A 20,918-nucleotide genomic window follows, 5' to 3' on the forward strand; every position below is an offset into this window, starting at 1 on the left:
CCAGGTTCAGAGTTGAGGATATCATAAACATAAGATGAGTTCAATCGTACTTCATATAGGTTGTCTGGAAGAGAAAGCTCTTCTAATGATATAGAAGTGGATGATGAAGGTGTAGTCTCTGAAGCAAGCTTGTCATCTTTTTCTTGACCTTTCTGGATAGAAGATTCCATCTGAATTTCATTTGTAGCTACAGCCTGGATGGTTAAGCTTGAATTGTTTGCCTTGTCAGAAGGAGGGTCTTGAAAGGTCCAAAGTGGGAAGTTGAGAGAGGATAAGACCATGGATCTATCATGAACAAATTCCATCTGCTCCTTTTCTTTGAATTCGGATTGCTTCTAGAGGAAGAGGGAGCACTTCTCTCTTTCATGTGTTAGACGTTGACAGAAGAAACAACTATTTTGAATCCTTTCATAGTCGTATAAAAGTGTACAGGTTCACCAGATGGAAGGTTTATCACTTTGGAACGCTGGAGTGATTTTGATACATCAAACAAGATCTCCGCACGAACGAAATCTTTGTTCTGCGAAACTGTCGGGTCATAGTCGAGTTGTAGAACTGGACCTGCAAATTCAGCAAAGAGTGAAATCGCTTCCCGAGTATGATAATTGACTGGTATGTTCCGAATTTGAACCCAAATCGGGATTGATTGAAGATAAGTTGACGGAGGGTTTTCAATCCATCTATCTAACACAAGAGGCCATTGGTTGTGCGTATGCACCCCCAAATTGAGGATCTTTTCCAAATCTTGTTTGTGTTTGAAGATGAATTGGAACTTATCTTTTGAGAGGGCAACTCCTCTAACTCGATCGTAGATTAGCCACTTCCTGGGCATGTCGAGAACGATGTCCGAAATGTTTTGGCTGTCTGAATTGAGTAGTATGCCCATTAGACTCATGGAATTTATCTCCTTGGACGAGAATTGAGGCAGGTCCGGCAGATTGAAAGGCTCATCTGCTTCTTCGAGCGACATAGCTTTGATCAGTTTATCCATCGAGAAAGACATTCTAAGAGAATTACAAGCAGGACTTCTTGAAAGCAAGAAGCTCAAGCAGAAACCCAAAATTTAGATAGCTTTTGTGTTCTTGAGGAAACAGGAGGGGAAGAGATTGAGATTCCAAAATAAACAAAAAAGAGCTTAAACAGGTGGAAATCGGATAAAGTAAACGTGTTCCTTCAACGAGATATTTTGGCTGTCTGGATAAGATACTCTAGTACACTAAGAAATTCCTAAACCCAAAAAAGGGAAACTTTTTTTTTTTTATCTAAAAGATAACTTAAATCACAGTAAAAATAATTATATTGACGCAATTTTTTAAATGTATATTTTTTTAGTTTATTTTAAATAGAAATGTTAATTTACTTTTTATATGGAAGCAAAATATTTATAGACTCTGAATACAACTTCACAAATTCGGCAAGATGCGATGGAGAAAACATATGAGCTTGTGATAGAGAAAACACAAGAAACGCTTCCTCAATTAACCAAAGCCAAACTCGGAATGCAATACATCATTGTGCTTCGAAGAATCTGATTTCATGATCTATGTAGATATGTGAAATGAAATAAGTCTCAGATTCTAATAATGTGATTACAATGATGTGTGTATATATGTGTGAATGTGTTGTGTTCGTATCATTTGAACAATCCCTTTCATTTATGTTTATTAATATGCTACACATATTTGAAATATCAGTCACTATTGTTTTCCCAAAATGTCTTTCCATTAGATAACTACAACTAATGGACTACTATGTCTCTTTATACTGTCAGTTATACACTTGCAAAGGCTGGCCCAAAGGAGGCTAATCCAAAGGGTCAAGTGATGAATCAAAAAGTCATAGGAAGTTTGGTATGTTTGTTGAACTCAACAACTATTATTTAAATGGTTCCTTCTTCCACAAGAAAAACAGATGAATATGATTAGTTAGGAGCATAATATGGAAAATATGATCAGGAAATATATATTTATATATTGCAACAAATATGCAACATGTTACATCAGTATTAGACATGCATGTGCATACATAACAAATAAAACAAACACCACTTAAGGTAAAACAGTAAATGCTACAACACTGCTAATAGCCGCTGCAATTGCTCCGACCACAAATCCTGGTAAGTTTCCACCTCCAAATAATGCATCAACAGGACCAGCTCCAAATGATACAATCATTTGTGGTATCACGATTGCCATATTTAAAACTCCTAGAGAGAGTCCTGTAGAAATGACATTAAAATAAAATAAAAATCCTTATTAACTTTATTAAATGCTTTATTTTATTTTGAATGGTATAATTTTTTGAAAAAAAAAAAACCAAAAATCAGACAAAAATATTTTAAATACCTTGGCCGGCCCCGGTGCTGCTTGAGATTATGGAAGCTAGGGCGAATGGAATACTGAAAGTAATCTACAAAAAAAAAAAAAAAAATTAATAATGTTAAAAAAATAATAAATAATGGATACTAATTATAGTAACAAAATTTGGATAAGAAAAAAAACAAGTTGTGGACTTACAGCAAGAGGAATTCCAAGAATAGCAAAGAGAGCCAATGCTCCACCTTTGATGGCATCGGTGGGAAGGGCTAACGCACCGGCAGTTCTCCGGTGTTCCTCCGCCTTTTTAGAAACCAAAACCGTCATTGCCAAACACACGGCGAGGATGATATTCACAGCTCCCCAAAGCCTTTTGGCTCCAATTTTCCTGCTAATACCTTCAATACCAAGCGAAAAGAATCCAAGAACAATTGAGTTAAGCATCAATCCCAACGCACCAACGGTGACTCCTTGGTTGTAAAGTCTCTTCATGTTATCATCTCCCTCTGAGCTTCCACCGTATACTTCACGACCCATCCAGTCGGTATCGAATAAAAGGAAAGGGAACCACGCAATCCAGTTCAAGGATGTTGTGATCAACAACATCCACATTGGACGTTTCATCACCTTGAAGGCTCCAAATAACTCACCGAAGAAGGGAGTTTTCTTCTCTTCGTTGGAGTCTGCCTTTGGCGACCATGGTTTGTCTTCGACGTACCAAAGAGATATGATGGTGACAACGAGGAGGAGAGTGATAGAGAGGAAGAAACAACTCTTTAGATTTGCGCAATAGATGTCACATGATTTAGTCATTGTGAAAGGAAAGATCTTGTGGAGGTGACTGTATGAACCAGCCGCGTACCCTAAAACGTTTCCAACAGCCATGAAGAAAGAGAAAGCCGCGTTTGCGGTTCGCGTTTTCCTAGCGTCTCCAGCTGCTAAATCACCGAGGAAAGCACGACAAGGTCCTTGGAGAGTGTTGTTAGCCACGTCCAGGATCCAGAACCCGAGTGCGAAGATAACGACGGCTTTTGACTTTACACGCTCCTCGACTTTGTCTCCCAAGCTGTGGCCAAAATCAGCCGCGTAACCGATTAAGAAAACAGCCACGGCGACTAGAAATGCGCCAGCGGCGATGAAAGGACGACGACGACCGAATCTTGACTGACATCGATCGCTGTAGTAACCGACGGTTGGTTGGACAAGTAAGCCGGAGATAGGACCACATAGCCAGATGAGAGATGACCATTTGTGTGGAACCCCGAGAAGTTGCACGTACGGAGTTAGCAGAGATAATTGAAGAGCCCAACCAAACTGTATACCAGCAGCGATAGAAGCTACGGATATCATCTTTCTGAGTGGTGATGGCCCATCAACATCTGCCGTAGACGACGATGAAGAAGACTTCTCCACCGTCGCTGCATTGTTGTTTTCTTGGAGGTCACTCATCTTCACCTTATCTTTAGAGGAATTGTTTTGGTAATGGTATTAAAGACAAGGTGAAGAAGAGGACGGAGATGTTTGTTCTATATGTTTTGTTCCGTGTTTCAATAGTTCAGAAGAGTTAAGCTTTTATAGCTATAACACATACATCCTTATTGGATCATTTTAATAATGACAAAGGTATAACGGTAATACAACCGAAATTAGTTTGTCATTGTTATCCATAGAGATGATCGGTGGTTGTTGTATAGTCTCTCCCCAACCCGAAATAGGTCTACAACACTAAAACTCATCTAATCTTATTTTAGACATTATTACAAATATTACAACTCAAATATAACAAAAACAGAATTTTTGGTTGTATGTACCGAATTCCTACGGCACATAAAAAAAGCTGTGAATTTTTCTTTTTCTCTTTCTATTTTTTTTTTTCCATTTTATTTATTTCACTCATTTTGAAGTACAAAAGGAATAAAAGTATACATACCTGGTGACCAAAAAAAAACATACATACCTCACCTAATCCATATATAACACTAGAAGTAGACTCGCGCGATGCGCGAGATAACTTTATAATAATTTTAACATAATTTATATTTAAGAAAATATTTAAAATTTTATATTTTGTGTTTCGATAAATTATTTTTATGTTTGTTATTTATTTATTTATTTTGAATAAGTATTCTCAGTCACTTAAAATGAATTACTATTAATTAGTTAAGCATTAAACTGAAATTTTTTGTTAATATGAAAGGTTACTTTAAAATATTTAGTCTGTATCTCATAATATATAGAGCTCTTCATGTTTTGATGCACAATCAAGACGTACAAACATTTTTACGTTGGGAAAAAGAACATTGATTACGTATAAAATAAAATGCGACTGAGCATGGACATTATGTGTTAGTTTGTCCGCTTTTAACATAATCTATAAAACATTAATATCTTCTAAAACCAGACACTTCCAAGAAGGGTGAGACAGTAGCTTGAATTTCTCGAATAACCTCTTCTTGAGTCGAAACTCATGCTCTTCCTTCATTCTCTGTTTAATTAATTTCATTAAACAGATAACTAATGCAATTGGGATTAGCTTAGGGTAAGAACTATTAGCTTACCCATTGCCTTGCTCCGCTTGCGGGTTAGAACTATAATCACATCATCAACAATCGATCATGGAAGAAAATAAAAACTGAATTTGGAAGAATCACATGGCTTTGGAAACCCATATAATGAGATATATATCACTTAGACGTCCAAATCTTCCCCGATCCTAAACCCTAAACCCTAAACAATCGCAAAACCTTTCACATCCGAAGTCATAACCTATAAATAAAATAAAGGACCATGGAAATAGTTATCGGAAATAAAGTTAATGAATACATACAAACACAGTTGTAACGTTAAGGAACAAATCTAAAGTAATACTATTTGAAACAGTTAATATTTGTTTAAACTCATTTTTATGGGTAATACATACAAACACACTTGTATAAAATATAGCATGGGTAATAAGTAGCATAAATATTGTGACTAAGATATAAAATCTATTAGGATTTATGAATTATGCTCTAAAACTAAAACTTTTATTTAAAAATTTATCAAATGGATCAAAAGAAAAACAAATTACAATATTGATATACAAAATAGGCATTTGAAACAACATTTACAAGTGAGAATGCATTATATGCCTAAAACCTTCTTCATCTAAATCTTTCTAATGAATAACCACATTTCACATGTTCACTTCTATATATGCTCCAAAATTTTGACTCAACTTATGTATTTCAAAACCTACAAATGTTATATAAAGAAAAAGTTAAATATTACAAAATGTTGAAAATTATGAGAGAAGTAGAATATGATGTTTGATGAAGACTTTGTCTAGCTATTTATAGATAAATTTGTAGTAGTATGAGAGGTTTTCAGTTTTTTTTGGGCCAACATCATAGGAGTTATGGTTACATTACAAAGAATAAATATACTATAGGTTTTGTCTGTGTTTTTTCTTTTTTTTTCGTAAAACACAAATTGTAATGCAGTTAATACATTAAAGTGTATTCATATGATGAAAGATTTGTTTAAAAAAAAAATTCAAACATCATGGGAGTTACATTTTAAAGAATTAATATGCAATAAATTGTGTTAATGATTACTATTAAAAATATATATATATATATATATATATATATAGGGAAATTACCTAGAATATTACATAAAAGTAGGTTTATTACTAGACTAACACGTTCAGATTTCCGACTCACTCGAATAACACATAAAAGTTTGATTATTACTTCTAAACCAGAGTTGTGTGTTTTATTACGGTTATGCCATTTATAATTAAAAAAAATTAAAAATCATCAAATTTCGATTAACTTGGATGCAGCGGTAGTCTCAAAAAGATTTAGATCTTCGTGAAAACCCTAACGGGAAGACCATTACGCTAGAGGTCGAGTCATCTGACACCATCGACTATGTGAAAGCGAAGATCCAGGGATCTCACCGGACCAGCAGCCTTTGATTTTCGCCGGGAAGCAGCTCGAGGACGGCCGCAGTTCTTATCAAATACAAAAAAAGTTTCGATAAACTTGATTTGTGCAGTTGGTCTCGTCTGGTCTTCAAAGATGTCGTTTATCAGATACAGATCCTCCGATTACGTCTATTTCGAGTAATTTTGTCACTCTCTTTTATTACCCCTAATTTTGTTTTCCGATTCTGGGTTTGCTCTCGATTGATGCTAAATTGGTCACGTTATCTATCAATTTGATGCTTCTGTACAGTCGCAGATACGGGATCGACGAAGCGGCTGCTACTCCTCTGCAGGCAGTGAATAGGGGTGACTCTAACAGCGAAGTTAACACAACACGGAAACTCTTTTCCTTTCTCTCTAATTTTAGTGTTTAGGTATCCTTTTTATTTTATTTTAACAATTTTTGTTATATTCAACCTTCCTTTTGCTTTTTCTGATCTCTCAAATTCCAAACCTTCGAAATCCAAACACATTTTTTGAACCTCGCCACTCTCTCGTGTAGATCGTTCTTCCTTCTTTTAGCCGTAGGAAGAATGTCGATGACAGAGGCAGTGACAAAGATCCATCCATAGATGATAGATTAGTTAGTGTTTTGTTTCCCTTTACAATTGTCTCTATAGGGTTTTGGATGATTTAGATTTTAGACCTCTATAATGGGGAATTGCTTTGGATCTTCCCCCAAGAATGAAGATGTTAATGTTGACGACTCCTCAGTGAACTCCAAACCCTTTTCACGTAAGCCCCTTCTCATTACTCAATTTATCGTTTTCTGAAGATCTCTAAGAAAGAAGAACAATACAAACTTTGTTTTTTTGTTGCTGCAGGTTTATGCTTTGATTGAGAGAGGAGTTTGAAGTAATTTAGGTAACAAGAAGGGTCCAAAAGTTTTAATTTTTTTGGTTTGTTATGGTGGGGGCGATGGCAAACAATGGAAGAATCCGGTCAGCTTCTCCGGTGATTAATGGGTCAAAAGATCTGACTCCGAACAGCGCTCCAGCGAGCACAACGGGATCTGAATATGGTCCTGTTGAGTTCACAAGAGATTACATTGAAACTCTTCTTAATGAACGAATCAAGTACAAGAGCAAATTCAACTACAAGGTTTCTACTTTTTCCCCCACCCTCAATTTTATTTTTTTACCTGAATTTAAACTTTCTTGTGTAATCTAAGTTGTGATGTGTGGATGAAAAAGAAAAAGTGTCTATACTGTAATTTGATTGTTGAGTAAGTTTTATCAATTAGGGTTTCTATTAGCAGAGAGAGAGTTTTAGTTGGTGAAGTTTTGAATTTGAGGTAGCTTTTTTTTTTACTGGCTTTTCTCGTTGAATCTGTTGGTTTTCTTATAGAAGATTTGATTGTGTTTATAAGACAATTTGTGGGACCTTTAGTATTAGGCAATAGCATTGAAGACATTGTTTATGTGTTCTGATTGATCCTTATGGTATAGAATCTGAAGCTTTTAATTTCTGTTAGCTTACTGGCTTTGTTCGTTGGATCTATTGTTTTTTTTTTCTAAGAAGAAGATTTGATTGTGTTATAAAACAATTGGTGGGACCAAAATAGTTTTGTCAGTTTGATAAAAGCATTAAAGACTTTGTTTATGTGTTTAGCTTTGGTCTCCCTTTTGGTTTCAGTTAGTTAAGCTTGAATTTGAATGTTCTTCTTGGTGGTTTTTGGGTTTTGCAGGAGAGATGTGAGAACATGATGGAATATATAAAAAGGCTTAGCCTTTGCATTAGGTGGTTTCAAGAACTCGAGTTGGATTATGCTTTTGAGCAAGAGAAGTTGAAGAATGCATTGGAATTGAATGAGAAGCATTGTGCTGACATGGATGTGTTTCCATAATTAAAGTTTAGCTGTTACTTTTTTTTGTTTCAAATTTTTTTGTGATTTTTGAACTTTATATTTGTGCAATTTTGATGACAGAGGTTAGTTTGAGAAACAAAGAAGAGGAGCTGAATATGATAATTGAAGAGCTGAGGAAAAACTTTGAATATGTTCAAGTGCAACTTGCCAGGGAACAAACGGAGAAGTTGGTAAGAGGCGGCTAATTCTACTTTAAATTACTTGTGTCTAATTCATATTTGTGGGGTTTAATTCAATATGTTCTGTTTTAGGCTGCGAATGATTCTCTTGGAAAAGAGAAAGAAACAAGACTTGCTGTTGAAAAGGCACAAGCTGGTCTTGTAGAAGAGCTAGACAAAGCACAAGGAGATCTTCAAACGGCTAACCAGAGGGTGAGAAAACATAAAAAGGTTTTGAAATGATCAGAATGTTTTGTCACTTAACTTTAGACTAATGTTGACTGTTTGTTTTGTTATGTTCAGATACAATCGGTAAATGATATGTACAAACTGTTGCAAGAGTATAACTCAAGCCTGCAGCTGTATAACAGCAAGCTACAAGGTGATCTTGATGAAGCTCATGAAACTATAAAACGCGGTGAGAAAGAAAGGACTGCCATTGTCGAAAATATTGGCAACTTGAAGGGCCAGTTTTCAGCATTGCAGGATCAGCTTGCTGCTTCTAAGGTATATGATGATGTTCTGTTATATCCGATCAATGGTAGTAAATGTTTTGTAGTTCTGGTCAAAATGTGATTGAGTGTCTTGTTTTTTTTTGGTAGGCTTCTCAAGAAGATATCATGAAGCAGAAAGGTGAGTTGGAAAACGAAATTGCGAGTCTCAAGGTCGAGCTTCAGCAGGCCAAGGAAGACCGTGATCGCCATTTAGTGGAAGTACAAACCTTACAAACTGAGGCAACCAAGTACAATGACTTCAAAGACACCATAACTGAACTTGAGGTCTCATATCCGTTTACAATTTCTTTCTATATATTCTCTGCCAATTGTTTTTTCTTAAGATGATGTAAATTGTTTTTGGTCCAGAACACATGTTCATCCCAGAGTACTCAGATACAAGAGTTACAGGATCGACTAGTGTATTCTGAGAGGCGACTGCAGGTTATTATCACATTCTCGAGCAAAACACATATAACATATGAATCTATTAGATTTCACAACCTCTTATGTTTTTAATAACATTTTTGGATTGTTTATGGTTTAGGTGTCTGATCTAACTACTTTTGAGAAAATAAATGAGTTTGAAGACCAGAAGCAAAGCATTATCGATCTGAAAAGTCGAGTAGAAGAAGCAGAACTTAAACTCGTTGAAGGGGAAAAACTACGGAAGAAGTTGCACAATACCATTCTTGTATAATTCACTTAACTAAACCTCTGTCACATTTTTTTCATCCCCTATGTGTGTAAAGCTTGACTGATCCTGGTTTATTTCTCATGTTGCAGGAATTGAAAGGCAATATACGTGTGTTCTGTAGAGTTAGACCTTTATTGCCTGGTGAGAATAATGGTGAGGAGGGAAAAACTATTTCTTACCCGACATCTCTAGAAGCACTTGGTCGCGGTATTGACTTGTTGCAAAATGGTATGAAACTAGAAACTTCTGAGATAGTGTGGTTCTTGCTAAAATGACACATTGATTGGAAGAACAATTGATGTCTTTTTTTTTGTTATGGACAGCGCAAAAGCATTCTTTTGGTTTACGAGTATATGCTTAATGGTAGTCTTGAAAATCATTTGTTTGAAAGTAATTAAGAATTAAGATCCAACATTTATGTTTATGTTACTTGGCATTGTTCATGACCTGATGAATCTTGTTTATTCTAGGGGGTTCTAATGTGCTTTCTTGGTCACTGCGTATGAAAGAGGCGATTGGTGCTGCTAGAGGGCTTTGTTTTTTGCACGAAGCTAGGGATCAAGTCATTTACAGAGACTTCAAAGCAGCAAATATCCTTCTTGATTCAGGATTCAACCCAAAACTCTCAGACTTTGGATTGGCGAAAGAAGGTCCAAAAGACAACCGTTCACATGTGACAACCCAAGTCATCGGTACAGAAGGTTACGCAGCTCCAGAATATCTAGCGACAGGTTTCTCTTTGTTTGATGGTTCATTTGTTCCAATTTCAACTAACAAAACATGAAATTTCTAAAACACATTGATTGGTCTCTGCTTTTGGTCTCTGTCAGGTCATCTAACAACGAAATGTGACGTCTACAGCTTTGGTGTAGTCTTGCTAGAGATTCTATCTAGACGTAGAGCAATAGACAAAACTAAAGCTCGAGAAGAAGAATATTTAGTGGAATGGGCGACACCTTACTTGCGAGACAAGCGAAAAGTGTTTAGGATAATGGACACGAAGCTTGTGGGTCAATACCCTTAGAAAGCAGTGTTTATGATGTCTTTCTTGGCTTTACAATGTATTGGAGAGGTTAAAGTTAGACCATCGATGCCTGAGGTCTTGTCTCTTCTTGAGAAAGTTACAATTCCAAGACATCGAAAGAGTAGAAGCAGAGGTTTTGCTACTAACTCTTCTTCCAAACGGTTTCTCAGACACCCTAATTAAGGACTCAAAATCTCTTTGGCTTTTGGATTGTTTCTTTTGTGGAAATAGAATATAAAAACTTTTTTTTGGTTACGTCATTGATAATATAGAAGAATAAAAAAAGCTTGGCCATGATCTATAATTAAGATTTTAACCATACCTCATTCAGTTAGTGGCTATTAATTATACACAGTCATCATGATCATTGTTATGTGTAATGTATGTATATAAGAACATGTACATAGTCTACACATATGTGGATTGTATATGTACTAGTAACTATTTGCATGGAGAGACGAAAAGAGAAGTCTAATCCAAACCAAAACGCCCCGATCAAATTAACCACCACTAATTAACATTAATCATATCTCTCGTAAATCCAAATTTAACAGAGCTATCAATTCGCCGTCAATACCCCACTTCTCCTAATAGTTTCATCATCACTAATTCCACTTTTATTCTCTTTCCATAATAGTTTCATCATCACTAATTCTCTGTCGCTATCACTTGAGTGTAGCCAGTTTTGCAAGTTTAGGTCCCTCATGATTGCTTAAGGTATCCTGTAATATCTACTTAGAAACTATAAGGAGTAGAAGATGGAGCCTTTGCAGAAGATAAAAGAGTTACAACAGAGAGAGATTTGTTTGGTTGTAATTAATAGAATTTTAGAGTGAATGTGAGATCTTATGTATAACTAAATCACTTAGGTAGAAAATTTCAGTATAACTTGAACTACTTGGTGCAACTGTACTAGAATTATTAAAATAAATTTCAATATGGATCATGTGAAAACGAATAAAAAATAGATTTTGGCGGCGGAATATTCATTTAAAATCATCACACTATGGTAAAATGAACCAAAGACAACATGATATTAGTAAAAAATTATTTGGTATACACATAATTATACATAGTTATCCAGTTGTACTCTCATATCCATAGTTGAACTTTTGCGTTTTTTCGTATTTCCAGTTGGACTATAATATAAATTATTAATTAGCAGTTGGCCACAAGATTTATCAGTATTAATTAGCATATACAAGGTTTTCATAACACAATGTTCATAAAAACTTGGGTTTCACCTCTTTTGCTTCATTTGAGGTGATCACTTACTAAGTCTTCCTTATATTATAAAGAGTGTTTTATGTGAAAACGATAGTATATATTAGAAAGTGATAAATTCTTGTTTTGTTGATTAAACATGGTTCTTTAATAGTTCAATATGTTTTAGAAATTCTTATAAACCTTAATTATCATTTTCATATTTTAAATATAAATGCAAATCTAAATATATATTTAGTTGTACCTAGTTGAACTGAGTATTATATATTTATGTTATCTAAATATTACCCTCTATAGTTAAAATATAATTTTGTATGGTTATTGTTCATTACCTCTCGAAAATATGATAAATAAACAATTACGAATTACATAGGTTGTTCTAGTAACATCTCTTACTTTTTCTAGTAACATCTCTTACTTGTTCCATTTCCTGTGAACAACAACGACAATATTAGCTAGGGTTATAGAAAAAGATATGTTGAAGATGACTATAAAATTACAATAATATTGTTCATTAAAACGGATTTATGGACCTACACTAAGCAAAAGAACATTATGTACGTACTCTAATCTCAAGAACATTATGTACGTATGCGTTCATATGTACGTACACGTTTATATGTACGTACACGTTCGATTTTAGGTTTAATGAATCCGAAATTACCAGAATATCCTCGTCTTCTACCTCTAACATACGACTGAAAACCCTAATTTTCCCTGCCTCACTTTATTTTTTCACGACTTATGTCTATTTTTTTGGTTTCACTTGTGGGTTTTTTACTCAACTATTATAGATTTTCATCTCAACATCTGATTTCTAAATTAAAAACCTATAAAAAGTGAGTTATATAGATTTTCGAACAGATATCTAGCTCTTCCATGGATGAACCTAGAGGAAAGATTAACGAAACAGAGTAGGAAAAAGACGTTTGCTCCGGCCGACAAAGAGAATACGATTGATGAATCTGCTACAAACGTTATTACATGAACACCATAGATCGGAAGAACAGCAAACGTGTTTAGATCTATATCCAATAAGTCTATCGCAACGATAGACTGTCTTTGACAGCTCAAACAAATTCGTGTTATTCTAGTAAGACTTTACAGCTGTCAAAAATGCTTACTAAATCTACCACGGACAAGAAACCTACCATCACACTCCGAAAACTATTTCAAAAAAACAAACAAGTATACCAAAAATATCTGAAACGAGAGAAGGCTGTCGAATAAATCTGTCGCAACAGGCCATTAGTCTACCATAAATATCTTTTGGGTCATATTGACTGTTGAAGGAGTACATCAGATATTTTTGGTATACTTAGTTTTTGATACACATATACGTCCACCGATAAGTGTACCAATACTACAACTAAGTGTACCATCTACGTCGACGGCAAGTGTACCAGCACTACAACTAAGTGTACCAAAAATATCTGACGTACACCTTTAATCAGTCCACGTGTATAAATCTACCATCAAAGGATCGGTAGACTTAGTCCCAACTTCCAATGTTTTTTTTTTCTAATGGCACTAGCCGTAATTACGTTTTTTCCCAACACTAGTTTCAGGGGTAGTATAGGTACAATGGGTTAGTCTAGTAATAACAAACAATTGTATGTTACTTTTGTAATAAGGAAGCTTTTATGCAATATTCTAGTAACTCACCCTATTTATATATCATATTGTTTTATATCTTTAAAATATTTTAGCACAAAAACTGTGAAACAAATATTATGATTTTTTATCAACAAATAATTAATATAATATTATAATATTTGTATAGCTTGAATTTAGTAAAGAATTTAATAACCATGACATTATATTTTTCCAAAATTATGATATTAATATTTAAATATTTAATTTTTGAAAATATTTTGTCCAAAATTATAATATTAATATTTAATTCTTTCTTATTTGCAAAATTATTATGTTATGGTAATTATATAAAATATTGATAAATGATATCTATATATAATTACTAAAAGGACATTGCATATATAAATGTCAATATATTATTTTAGTACAGAAATATCATTTAAAATTAGTGCATATGAAAAATAATATATGTAATTTGAGAAAAATGAACTAAAAGAATTTAATAATTGAGAAGTGAAGACATGTGTCGAAAATATACGCTGCCAAATGTCGTTGTGTCATCAAAGTTAAGAGAAAACCTTCTCATATTATATAAGATATACACATATACGGCACAAAAACGTAATTACGGCACAAAAACTGTGAAACAAATATTATGATTTTTTATCAACAAATAATTAATATAATATTATAATATTTGTATAGCTTGAATTTAGTAAAGAATTTAATAACCATGACATTATATTTTTCCAAAATTATGATATTAATATTTAAATATTTAATTTTTGAAAATATTTTGTCCAAAATTATAATATTAATATTTAATTCTTTCTTATTTGCAAAATTATTATGTTATGGTAATTATATAAAATATTGATAAATGATATCTATATATAATTACTAAAAGGACATTGCATATATAAATGTCAATATATTATTTTAGTACAGAAATATCATTTAAAATTAGTGCATATGAAAAATAATATATGTAATTTGAGAAAAATGAACTAAAAGAATTTAATAATTGAGAAGTGAAGACATGTGTCGAAAATATACGCTGCCAAATGTCGTTGTGTCATCAAAGTTAAGAGAAAACCTTCTCATATTATATAAGATATACACATATATGTTTATCAGTCAATCATCTCTATTTATGTTTACTATACTCAAAGGTAAATAATGTTAACTCTCTAACTTACGGATTTTGATTTCTCCAATCTTTGGGTCAAAATATTTTATATGTTGCCACTAGCATATCTCATGTACTTAATGTTTGTCTCTTTTATAGGATGTATCACCGTTGGTTGCTTCTTCTACAGTCTTGTATATTTAGAGATATGCACGTTAGCACGTGTGAACCAGAGTTGAATACACTTATGTGTATGCGTAGAGATTCCCCTAAATTAAAACATCTCAAATTAGAACAGGTTGGTAGATCTAAACTTGATTTAATATTTTTCTTTGACTAGTACATGTATTGTTCTAATCCACTATGCTTTTAATCAAGCTCCATTTCCCTTCCGATGAACTGTGCCCCTACTGAATTGAGCCGTGTTCAGTTCCAGAATGTATGTCATCAAGTCTTTGAAACCTTAAAATGGGTACAATATGAAGGAAAAGAAAAAGAGAAACAAGTGGCAGCATTCATCGAACGAAAGCTGTTTGAAGAAGGTGACCATCTCCTCAAAATCTACTGACCTCGAGAAGAAACTTGAGATGATCAAGGAGTTGGCATTTTTGTCAAGACGTTCACCTGCCTATCATTTTATATTTGACTGAAGTTGTAACATGTTGTTGGTTTGTTGCTTGGTGTTTTATCTGAATTTTCTTATGTTTTTGTCTTCCAAATTTAATTTTGTCAGTTTGCTATGTTCTCTTTCTCAACATCTTTATCTACTATGAGAAATAAATAAATATTAGGACATTTCCAACCTCACTATATTTTAGAGTCAAAACTCTATTATACAGCAACATTTGCTCCAATTCTACTATGTATATTACTCTAAATTAGAGAAAATGATGAGATTGCTCTATATTTAAAGTAACTATATTTTCAACTCTTTTTTTACGGTAAACTCTATTATCCAGTTAAAAATAGAGTAATACTCCATCTGATCTCAAATAAGTGTTGTTCTGGAAAAATTTTCTTAGATTAAAGAAGTGTACAATTTGACTATTTTGACCTCAGGATTAAAACTATTTTACAATATTTTTTCTTTTATTTGTGTTAATTTAGTTAAGATTATATTAGTAATTTAATTATTATTATCACATTGAAAAAAGAGAACGACACTTAATAAGAAAAGGAAAATCACTCCTAGAACGACACTTATTTCAGATCGGAGAGAGTATATTGGAGAAAAATTATATTATATTCTACAATTACTCTATGTTATAATAAAAAATAGAGATATACATTTGAAAATGGTTTTAGAGCATGTACAGTGATAATCTCTCAATGAGTCTCTCAACTACAGAAAAATATAAAATATTGAAAAAGTAAGAAAGAGAATTAGGTGAGTCTCTCTAATGAGAGACTTTGAGAACCTTGTGAGAGACTCACTTGACAAATGTTTCATCATAACTGGTTTTGACTTTTATTTATAATTTAAATTTTAAATAAAAAAATTAAATTATACAAAATTTATTAAAATAATATATTTGAGAGACTAACAAAGGTTCTCCCTACTGCACATGCTCTTAGAAATATATGGCTTTGAATGGAGAAAACATATCAGACAGAGCAGATTAGTGGTTCAAGCAGATCAAGCAGAATAAAAGTAGATCAAATATTTGGTTGTAAAAGTACAGATCAAGGGTGAACAACATCAAAAAAGCTGTAGACCAGATCTGCATGTATTTCTCCTGCATTTACCACAAAAAGACAAAAAAATATGAACTACACACAGTTCATCTGCATTAACTTTTAAAAGTAAAAAAAATCCTTGAATAGTAACTTAGGCTTTTAATGGGAGAATAGAAAAATAGCAGATCACCCTTTAATGTAGTCCTCCTATCACTAAATTACCATTCAAGAAATTTTTTGTTTTTAAAAATTAATGCAGATGAACTGTGTGCAGTTCATATTTTATGTCTTTTTGTGGTAAATGCAGGAGAAATATGTGCAGATCTGGTCTATAGCTTTTTTGATGATGTTCACCCTTGATCTGCATTTGAACTGCCAAATTTTTTATCTACTTTTATTCTGCTTGATCTGCTTGAACCACTTGATCTGCTCTGCATTACATGTTATCTCCATTCAAGGTCTTAGTGATAAGAGGACTACATTAAAGAGTGATCTGCTATTTTTTTGTTCTTCCATTCAGAGCCATAATATTTCCTTGGTTTTTCTTAGTGACATATTGGCTTATGGTTTTTGCCACAGCATGTCACGTTGGATTGTGTAGTGACAAATACACACATTTATCTCACATATTTCACCTTTTCAATTCAAAAATTCGGAAGTTTGGTGCTATCGATATTTGAGCTGGTTATCGAGATTGATGCTTCGATTACTGAAATTCCAGTCACACTTCCAAGAAGTCTGTATACAGACTGTAGAATTAATGCTTGTGGATTTGGTGCTAAACATTAATGCGGGTCTCGTGGATTCTCGTAAAAAATAAGCAATCGATTATGATTGTATGATTGTATCTAACGAAGAGATCAAGTTTAATCAAGCACTCTTTACAATTGTCAAACTTAATTATAGCTTTTGGTCTCATGTCGATTAAACATTAATTAAAATGGGTACAAATACACTTTATTTGAAACCTAAAATACATTTTTGACAAAATATCTATCCCTTATATATCTTTGGACTATTTTCAAATTTGAAAAAATTGTTATCTAAATATTTAATTAAGAATAGAAAGATACCAAATACCTAAGTAAACCCAACCCTAGTAGAGCTTTTCTAAGAATTTCTTGTGTTATCCCCAAACTATTGAAGTTCTAAAAGATGTTGTCTGGAAAAGGGAGATGAGGGAAGGTATAATTAAATGGCTGACGACTTTTTTTTTGTGTGCAAACCGTTAATTGAAATAAAATCCGGTTAGGCCGGAACCGGTACAAGAGTGTTAAGGGTATGCTTAGCTAACGCATCAGCTGCCCGATTACAACTTCGAGAGACATAAGAAAAGATTATGCAAATAAAGGAAAGAGATAGAGATAGGATATCAAAGATTATCCCGTGGAGTTCCAAAGGTGGATTCTCCGTGTTGATGGCTTCCACCAATTGCTTGCAATCGGAAGCGACTGAGAGGTTAGGAAGTCCCAGGGATGAATGAGCCAAAAACGTATGTCTCGCCGGCACGAGAGAAACTACTCGAGGTAGTGCTTTGGCAAAGGTTTGGACTAAAGTGATGGTTCCTTGGTGCTTGAGGTTGCTTGGTAACATTGCTAAAGAGTAGGAGTTTGGCTCAGACAGACCAAAGCATTTGTGGGTGGTGATGGCGTCAGCAGATCTTGTTGGAGGATGGGCAATGGATGCACTCAAGATCATAGGGAGAGCAACAGCCACGCTGAGCGTTGAACTTTCCGGTGAAAAGATGGTATCCCTGGCAGTAATGTTTTTTGCATAAGTGAACACGGCAACCAGGAGATACAAAGATATATGGTTATGGGGTAGACGGTAACCAACACTCCTTAGAGGTGTGGTCATAATGCCGTTTCTCGTCAACCATTTCCACTGCCTTCGACAATAAGATCCATCAAACCACCCTAGACATACTAATCTTCTTCTAGCATGGAAACGACCAGCCAAAACAGAAGTAAAAAGAATTAAAGGGGTTGAGGTTGATAGCGAGTAAAATAAACCAAACCTGGGCAGAGATGACCAAAGTCCCAGATTACATCGTCGATAATGGGTCAGCAAAAATAACCTTTCACAATATGATAAAATAAGAAAAAAGAAAAAAGTTTGGGTAAATGAACATTTTTATTTAGTCAATTAAAATCTGCCATGTAATAGAAATATATATATATATATATATATATATATTATTCATATTAAAAAAATCTAAAATTGAATATGTCGATGTGGATTTATAAAAGAGCACTAAAAATTATATTTTACAATTAAATAATGTTATATGTAGTTTTCAGTTTAGACAGGAAATTAGAATTTAGATTTTAGAATTAAACAAAGTTATATGTGTGTTTGAGTTTATAAATGAGAATTAGAGTTTAGATTTTACAATTAAACGAATGTATATGTCGGTTTGAGTTTATAAAAGAGGATTATGATTTATATTTTACAATTAAATGAGGTCATATCTCAGTCTGGTTTTAATTAAATTAATATTTTTGTTAATAATTTTAGATAATTTGTTAGAAATGCCCATTTTGAGATACTCCTTTTCAAAAATACCTATTTTTAAACATTTTCGTTTTTGCCCTCTTTTACACAATTATAATATGTTAAATTAATTTTTAGAATATAAGGTTTGGGTTCTCTATTTTACATTGAAGGTATAATTTTAAAGGGGTAGAGTTTAGTATTTGGGGTATAGAATTTAGAATTTAGTCATTCTGTATATTAAAAAAAGTATTTTTGAAAATGAACATCATGAATAGACATTTTTGAAAATACCCCATAATTTTATTGTTTTAATATTAATTTAATTTTTAATTTATGTTTAAATGTAATATAACATTATGCAATTTCATTGGTTAAAATAGAGGGGATGGATAAAGAGTTCACCAGCAGGAGTGAACCCAAATTTTTTTATAAAATATTTTTCTAGCTACCATTTTCCTACAATATTTGCTGTAGGAAAATCAATCATTGTCTTCTTCTCCCCTTGTAGCTGGTAAGTCTTTCCTGGGATACATGACAGCTTCTATGTTTATATAAACATACTTATTGATATTCGGATCGGTTACAATTAGAGATTTGTTTGGAAGGAAAGTTATCAAAATTCTCTTTATAAATATAAGCCGAGGGTTGTAAAAATCGGATTACAAAGCTTAACTAGATGAGCTAAACACGATGAGAGTAGTGTGCTACAAAAAGGTGGACGACCTCGAATGGTTGATCAAAGGTCAATTAATAACCCAAAGCATACTCAACCACGATCTAGTGGTGTCGTTGTAGTACTTTAGGGTCGATTCCACAGAGACCAAACGATGCACTATGAAACTATATAGATCAAGTATAGCTAAAGTAGTAAGAAAGATTGTTTTTCAAGAAACCAATTAAAGACAGAAATTAAATAAGAGTTTGTAAAATCAAGAGAAAGTATTGGGCGCTTTCTCCTCTTTTTTTATCCCTTTTTCAGGTGTCGTACGTCCGTATTTATAGGGTACGGTGTCGGTTCGTCCATCAAAGTGACCAAAATACCCCTGTCCATATTTTAAGAATATGATCCATTTTTCTTGGGCTTTTACAAGATTCATGGCCTAGACCTCATGATGGAGGTGAGAACCAACCTCCAACAGTATTCCCCCCACCCTCAGTTTGCAGCTTTAGGCGGAGAGCTTGTGCCTCGTCGTAGAAATGTGTGGCTCGTCCCATGTTCATTCTGGAAAAACCCGAGTTGCTCTTGTCGTATCCTGCATCGACGACCTTTCCGTCTTTGTGCGAGGACAAATACTGGACAACTGAAAGGTGTCAAGCGGACAGAAAGTCTAAACAAACTACAGATTCACAAGTCACGTCCTCACCTTCACGATGTCGAAATTTGGCGTTTTTACGGTTCAGCTCTCTCTCTTTGCCAACTCACGAGCGTCTCTCTCTCCTTCGACGAATGATCTTTCTCTTCTCCATGTGGTTCTCTCCCCCCCTTCTCTCTCGGAGGCGACGTTCTCTCTTTTTCTCTGTTTGTGGCACGGTTTCCTTTTTCGAGTAGCATGTACGTTCTTTTTTGTTTTTAGGCTACTTACAGCAGCAACGACTTCACAAACAGTGGCGATGGTGGTGGGAATAAGTAGCAAAGAATTAAGAAGACTTTTCCTTTCGCACGCAAGCTAGCTACTCTTGTGGATTGTCTCTTATATAAGGGAAGGGGTTACTTAATTAGAACTCTAGGACTTCTTCCGAAAAAGTGAAAGTCCCCTCGACCCTATTGCATGCCGCATGCGCCTTTCGTTACAATCTTTTCCTTATTGTTTTATTTTGTCTACTGTCGGCTAGGAAATAATTTAACAATCTTTTTTAAAGCGATAAGTGATCTTTAAATTCATTTTAGCATCCAAAATCGCTAATCTTCATAATGTTTAAATAACGTTGAGGGTTATAAATGATAAATCGATAAGATTCCTAAAAAATTAGAAACTTGGTTGCATGGAAATAATGGACTGTTCACTGTTGTATCTGTGCAGTTTTATTATATTTAACACTGATCACAAGGAATCATTCATATCTTTAACATGGTCAGGGAATCATATCATATCATATCTTTTTGTAAACACATTGTTTAATCATTTCTGTAGTTTTTAATGTTATCAACTTACTATACTACGTAATATATTATTCATTGGCACGTTCTTGGTATGTAAGAGTTGAAAAGTCCACATTATTGGGCTAGCTGTCTCCAGATAAGTTGGTCCATTTTGATTCCCTGACAATGTT

The 20,918-nt window shown here is 33.8% G+C and overlaps 3 protein-coding genes and 2 long non-coding RNA genes across 21 annotated transcripts; 2 read left to right on the plus strand and 3 right to left on the minus strand.

Annotated features, from left to right (window-relative positions):
• Positions 1-370: 370 nt before the first annotated feature.
• On the minus strand, positions 371-991 carry LOC147938268 (uncharacterized protein At4g02000-like). Its single transcript, XM_087465554.1, has one exon. It carries the CDS (start codon positions 989-991, stop codon positions 371-373), a length of 621 nt encoding a protein of 206 aa, XP_087321680.1.
• Positions 992-1,939: 948 nt separating this feature from the next.
• LOC104710955 (putative sucrose transport protein SUC6) lies at positions 1,940-3,977 on the minus strand. Its single transcript, XM_010427613.3, has 3 exons — positions 2,517-3,977; positions 2,346-2,409; positions 1,940-2,218 (listed from the first exon to the last, which is right to left on the minus strand). Exons 1-3 carry the CDS (start codon positions 3,762-3,764, stop codon positions 2,049-2,051), a joined length of 1,482 nt encoding a protein of 493 aa, XP_010425915.2. The 5' UTR covers positions 3,765-3,977; the 3' UTR covers positions 1,940-2,048.
• A 2,023-nt stretch (positions 3,978-6,000) lies between these two features.
• On the plus strand, positions 6,001-10,780 carry LOC104747592 (kinesin-like protein KIN-14N). Of its 17 annotated transcripts, none has more exons than XR_015565179.1 (14): positions 6,065-6,423; positions 6,536-6,659; positions 6,788-7,020; positions 7,110-7,386; positions 7,973-8,322; positions 8,404-8,523; positions 8,614-8,817; positions 8,913-9,089; positions 9,174-9,248; positions 9,352-9,498; positions 9,591-9,729; positions 9,825-9,891; positions 9,972-10,232; positions 10,332-10,780. XR_015565179.1 is itself a non-coding variant. In XM_087463929.1 (13 exons), exons 5-13 carry the CDS (start codon positions 8,206-8,208, stop codon positions 10,523-10,525), a joined length of 1,434 nt encoding a protein of 477 aa, XP_087320055.1. In that variant the 5' UTR covers positions 6,065-6,423; positions 6,536-6,659; positions 6,788-7,020; positions 7,110-7,386; positions 7,973-8,205; the 3' UTR covers positions 10,526-10,780. The 17 variants fall into 17 exon arrangements, 6 of the variants coding, with proteins under 6 accessions (XP_087320060.1, XP_087320055.1, XP_087320056.1 ...); XR_015565181.1 differs by having other exon boundaries at positions 9,825-9,864; XR_015565180.1 differs by having other exon boundaries at positions 6,118-6,423; positions 6,906-7,020.
• A 3,853-nt stretch (positions 10,781-14,633) lies between these two features.
• On the plus strand, positions 14,634-15,269 carry LOC147938269 (uncharacterized). The gene is made up of 2 exons (XR_015565190.1): positions 14,634-14,772; positions 14,853-15,269. It is a non-coding gene; the product is annotated as an uncharacterized LOC147938269 (long non-coding RNA).
• Positions 15,270-19,257: 3,988 nt separating this feature from the next.
• Positions 19,258-20,418, minus strand: LOC104710957 (uncharacterized). The gene is made up of 2 exons (XR_755156.3): positions 20,012-20,418; positions 19,258-19,940 (listed from the first exon to the last, which is right to left on the minus strand). It is a non-coding gene; the product is annotated as an uncharacterized LOC104710957 (long non-coding RNA).
• Positions 20,419-20,918: the final 500 nt, after the last annotated feature.

Source organism: Camelina sativa, chromosome 9, assembly GCF_030686135.1.
Source record: "Camelina sativa cultivar CO46 ecotype springtype chromosome 9, ASM3068613v1".
NCBI classification, from domain to species: domain Eukaryota; kingdom Viridiplantae; phylum Streptophyta; class Magnoliopsida; order Brassicales; family Brassicaceae; genus Camelina; species Camelina sativa.